We start from the raw sequence: 5,657 nt of genomic DNA on the forward strand, positions 1-5,657 counted from the left end.
CCCGGAAACCGGGAAAGGGAATAACACTCAAAATGTATATAAGAAATACTCAAGTTAATAAAAAAATACACTAATTATATTTATTTCTCTAATTCATACCGCTGTGCTTAGACAGCCATTTGTAGGTCTGAGGAAGAAAAGGATGGAAATGCAGGACAGAGTTTGAGCAAGAACTTTCCTCAGGGGAACCCAGTCTCCATCATACAAAGAGGTCTGAGTTGTCTGGTCCAAGCCTGGGAACCATCTGAGGCTCCATCTGATAGTCAGTACCTCTTTTTACCAGACCTAGAGTTTTGCCGCAAGGCTCCATGTTTCCAGAAGGTCAAGTCCAATTATATGGTTAATTCGATGGACAGTCTTGGAGTCCTGAACAAGTGCTTGTATGAGTCATACTAATCTAGCTACATGGTAACTTTGTCTTTGAAATTTCATCACAGTAAATTATTTTTAATCTCTTAAAAAGTTTTCAATTCTATTTTGAATAAAAATTATGTCCAAGGCCATCATCTTCTTTGACCATGTTTCTGAGTATTCAGACCCAGTGAGCAATGTCTGATCTGTGGCTAAAAATAATTGGTCACCTGAAGCCTTGTGAAGCATTGCAGATGCTCAGACTTTTCTTCTGGGGTATCCTAAAAGTTCATTGAGTTCTCCCTAAATGTGTATGACAATGTCTAACAAAGAGACTGCTAGTATAATTAAATCAAGACATACACTTACAGCTGTCCTCATCCTGTGGCTCATGATCCCTGTAGGGGTCAAATATCATATATCCTTCATATTAGATATTTGACAGTAAAATTCATAACTGTACTAAAATTATAGTTATAAAGTAGTTTTGAAATAATTTTGTGACAGGCTTCACTGCAGTATGAGGTATTATATTAAAAGTTCAAATCATTAGGAATGTTGAGAACCAGTGGCTTAGGCATGCCTTACATGCTATGCATTCAATACATTCTCTACATACTTTCATCTTTCAAAGTTACATTCTAATTATTTTAATAAATATGAGAAATCCTCACACTGGTCTACACAAGCAAGAGTCTTCAGACTAAAGCAGCCCACCACCAGTTCTTGTAAATAAAATGTACTCCCTCTCACCCATATGTTCAGACACTACAGACACAGGTGCTTGTGTGACAGTGACAGAGGTGAGATTTTACACGTATGCAGCATGGGTCTCTCTGTATTGTTCCATTTTTTAGTATATGTGCTGCTGAAGCGAGCACAGCAGCAATGGTCTGAATACCTGGATGCTTACAAGAACAGTTCCATGATCCCCAATCGAGGTCCCCCTCCCTTTGGGTTGCTGTCCTGTCTTCTGGGAGCTTCTTTGAAGGGTGTGGTTGCCACCTTATCATGGGATCCAGGAATCCAAAGATTTAGCCACAGATTCAGCACCACCAAAGAACAGAGTCGTGAGAATTTCTGATAAGGAGAATAGAGTTTATCCAAACCAGACCTGTGGTTTCCAGCCCTTCTTTTCTCCTACTTTGAAGCTATAAAAGCAGGAACCAGGGCAGGACCACAGCAGAAGCTCACCCCAGGCTGCACCACTGGCAAAATGCAGGCCCTACTATTCCTGATGGCTCTTCTCTTGCCTTCTGGAGCTGGAGCTGGTGAGTTTGCTCTTCATCCTTCCTAACTTCTTAGTTTTCAGTAACCAACCTTAATCTCTTAGTTAGAGGAACAGAGACCTTAACATGAGGCAGGATCCTCAACTGACATAGTCTAGGGGAAATCTCTAGGTCAAGGAAGAATGAAAATCTACTTCCCCATCATACCATTTCATCAAATGCTCTGTTCTGATGGGCACCTCTCTCTGGTCTTCCCTTAATGTTGAGGAAGACAGGATGAGTGTAGAAAGAAATGACTAAAGGAAATAGAGCATCAGAAACATGAATGGCCATTGTGTTCTGAATGAAGGATGATGGTGGACAGGGAGGTGTGGGGAGGATAGATCAACAGGAGAGAAAAGACCAAAGGACATGCAAAGGGGCCTGAGCCCCATGCGAGGTGGGGTGGTCTTGGAGCAGTTACTCAGCTTTAGCCCCATTTTCCTCTCAGTGATGTGTTGGGGGGCCCTGCAAGATTGTGACTGGGGACTGGGTGTTCTTTGTTCCAGAGGAGATTATTGGTGGTGTGGAGTCTATTCCACACTCCCGCCCTTACATGGCCCATCTGGACATCATCACTGAGAGAGGTTTAAAGGACAGCTGTGGTGGGTTTCTCATAACCCGCCAATTTGTGCTGACTGCTGCACACTGCAGAGGAAGGTAAGAGGCTTCTCTTGTTGTGAAAAAAAATGCATGAGCCAGAGTCACAGAGCAGCAAAGCCTCAGGAAAGGCTCTCCTTACACAGAGAGGAAAAGGGAGCGCAGGGCCACTCAGTGGTGCATTCGTGTGTCACCTCCATTTTCAGAGGTCAGAGCTTTAAGCAGGAACCTGGTCAGGACTAAAACCATAGTTCTTGTCTTGTCCAAGTGGGACCAGAGCTCAGACATGAGCTGGGGTATAACTCAATGTAGAGTGTCCATTTTCCATGTACAAAGACATGGTTCTGCAAGTCCTGGGTGTGGGGTGTGGGGTGTGGGGTGTGGGAAGAGTTCTCAGTCCTGTGTTCTCCTGAGCCCTTTGGCAGGGGTCCTCAGAGCTCCATCTCAAGTCTGTCTATGGGCTCTTCCCAGGGATAGAGAAGAAAGAGTCTGGTGCCCCTCTTCTTGGAAGGAGTTCTCCTCATATGCCTTTTCATTGCTTCTTTCTCTATTCACAGAGAAATCACAGTCACCCTTGGAGCCCATGACGTGAGCAAGCGAGAATACACACAGCAGAAGATAAAAGTAGAAAAACAATTCATTCATAAAAATTACAACTTCCTTCCCAATCTTCATGACATCATGTTACTGAAGGTGCCCTCATTTATCTGGTCTTGCTTTATTTAAGTCTCCCCTCTTTAACTCTCCCCCTGGTCTAGGCCATTGAATTCTCTCTTGTGCATTCCTTTTCCTCAGAACCCACTCTTGAATTCTATGTCACTATGGACCTGCTGTGGAAGGACCCATGTCTAAGCATCCTTCTCTGATTTGCCATCCCTTCTCTCCTTTCCCCAACAGCTTGAAAAACAAGTTGAGTTGACTCCTGCTGTGGATGTAGTTCCCCTGCCTAGTCCTTCTGACTTTATTCACCCTGGGACATTGTGTTGGACTGCTGGATGGGGGCGAACTGGAGTGAAAGATCCTACCTCAGATACACTGAGAGAGGTTGCACTGAGAATCATGGATGAAGAGGCCTGTAAAATCTATAGACATTATGACAACAACTTCCAGGTCTGCGTGGGCCTTTCCACAAGGTTACAAACAGCATACACTGTGAGTACACACTTACATTTCTTCCCCACATCAGGAGACAGTGTTAGTGGAGGAAATGTGCCAAACAGCTCTTCCTGGCAGTGGTTAATGCCTGTGTCCTTAGCACCAATCCCCGAGGCTCTGGAAACTGAAATTCTCCCTCCCAGTTTCATCTCTCTATGCCTAAGCCCTTCCTGCATGGGAGTTTCCCATGACGCTAGACATTAGACAGGAAAGGAGTAAAAGGAGACATGTTAGCACTGGAGCAAGGACAGAGGGAGGGGAATCAGGCATTAAATTCCTAATTTATGACCCATAGGCAGTCAGGATCTAGTACCTAATTCCAGGATTAGCTATCTTGAGCTTTTGTTTAGGGAATGTGATATTTGCTCATTCTTTGATTTTTCTTACTTAAAGGGAGACTCTGGTGGGCCGCTACTGTGTGCTGGTGTGGTCCATGGTATTGTATCTTATGGGCATCCAGATGCAACGCCCCCTGCAGTCTTCACCCGAATCGCCCCCTATGTGCCCTGGATTAATACAGTCTTAAGGGAAAGTAGCTGAAAAGCTTGACCTGCCTGCGACAGACTCTCCAAGCCTGAGGTCTTATAGTATCCTTTGGGTTCAACATAGTTTGTCCCCAACCTGTCCCCAGCTCTCTCTTTGAGGCTCTCAAAGATACACAAGTCTGTGATGATGGATTGTTCCCTGTAAAGCACCTCAATAAAGACATAATTTCCAACAGTTGTGTGACTCCATTCTGTGCTCTAATTACTCTTCCCCTCTCTATGCTCTATAGAGAATTGATTTGAGCTACTATCTTGTCTCGTTAATCATTTTGACTACTGACTTCCAGGAACATGTGTACCATGGTGGATTCCTGAATATTGTCTTACATGCATGGCTGTGTACCGTAAGATTTCACATCCAGGGTAATGGTCACTGTTCTGTTCCTCTCCTCCACTGTCCTGTCTTCTCATCTTCTCCCTCCTTGTCTCAGCTCTTCTCACTACAAACCCCATGCCTTAGCCACTGGATCTTTCTACACATTCCATGTGTACACAGATTCCATGTCTAGGTCAGACATGGCTGTCAATCCTTGTGTCCTCACCACCTACCCTGCCACCATCATCCTCTCAATATTGCACCTTCAGCTAGAGGACAGCCTGCCCTCAGAAGTCCTTGGACCATGACTTGGCTGCAGCAGCCACAAGAGGAGAGAATCAGCAGTTTTTGGAGTCAACCCAAGGTAGAACTAGACTGTGTTGGGAAGAGACACTCCAGTACTTAGCATGCTCTAGTATTTCTCATGGTTGCTCTGCTTCTGAGCCACCCCCATTCAACTGCCATTTTCCCCAAAGATCCAACCTTTCAGAAGAATGCCCAAGTTGGGTGAACTTCTATATGACCTGTTGTCCTCTTACAAGGCAAAGCCCCCATTGTCCTTAGTCAAGTGAAAGAATGCTTTAACTACAGGGTTCTGTGGAATCTGAAGGGGAAGAGATCACACATGAGCTTTGCTACCCCCCTCCCCCAGGAGGAGTAATATGATGGGCGTGGCCCTCTGACTACTGTACCATGAAAAATTATTGCCAGCACCAGCCTCAGACTAGAAACTCAGCACCTCCACTCTTCTCCTGACCTGCTGGCTTCTCCTCTGTGTTTCCAGCCCCAGCGTGGTTCAGTAGAGATGTAAAGAGAACTGTCAAAGTTCAGGATTGACTATAAACTCTATTCTAACTCAGGAGGAAGGGATCACTAAAGAAATCTAAAAGGATCTTTTACAATTAAAAAATCTGAGTTGGGTGACTGTTTTGGGTGACTCTTTTGTTTTGTTTTACTAACTGTTGTTTATACCTGTGCAACTAAATGGGTCTTTCCACATTTTGAATTAGATTGATGTGGTTTGGGCACAGTTTCACAGTATAGTTCATACAGACTCTCAACTTATGATCCTTCTGCCTCTGCCTCCCTCCTCCTAGGACTCTGAAGCACATTTGATAACCCTTGGCTTATAGAAAAGGCTGAAAGGTGAAACACAAAGCAGACAATAGCTGTGTCTTTTCGTAACAGATGTAAATACCCACTAATCTGTCGCTGAGTGCACACTGCCTCTTTACCCCACACTCTAGGAGGACATGCCCTTGGGACAATCTTTCTCTCTGAAGCTGTGCAACTGATGGTGAGGAGAGAGTGAGGTCCTCACCATGCAGCCTGGTACACAGTAATAGGGGAACAGGAGAAAACCCCTGAGAGCTGGGTGGAGACTACAAGGCTGAATGGCTTCCAGAAAGGTCAAAACAACAG

The 5,657-nt window shown here is 44.8% G+C and overlaps 1 protein-coding gene across 1 annotated transcript; it reads left to right on the plus strand.

Annotated features, from left to right (window-relative positions):
• The first annotated feature begins 1,535 nt into the window (after positions 1–1,535).
• On the plus strand, positions 1,536–4,090 carry Vch (chymase). The gene is made up of 5 exons (NM_017145.2): positions 1,536–1,622; positions 2,129–2,279; positions 2,777–2,912; positions 3,117–3,371; positions 3,768–4,090. Exons 1-5 carry the CDS (start codon positions 1,568–1,570, stop codon positions 3,912–3,914), a joined length of 744 nt encoding a protein of 247 aa, NP_058841.1. The 5' UTR covers positions 1,536–1,567; the 3' UTR covers positions 3,915–4,090.
• Positions 4,091–5,657: the final 1,567 nt, after the last annotated feature.

The sequence above is a fragment of the Rattus norvegicus genome, chromosome 15, assembly GCF_036323735.1.
Source record: "Rattus norvegicus strain BN/NHsdMcwi chromosome 15, GRCr8, whole genome shotgun sequence".
NCBI classification, from domain to species: domain Eukaryota; kingdom Metazoa; phylum Chordata; class Mammalia; order Rodentia; family Muridae; genus Rattus; species Rattus norvegicus.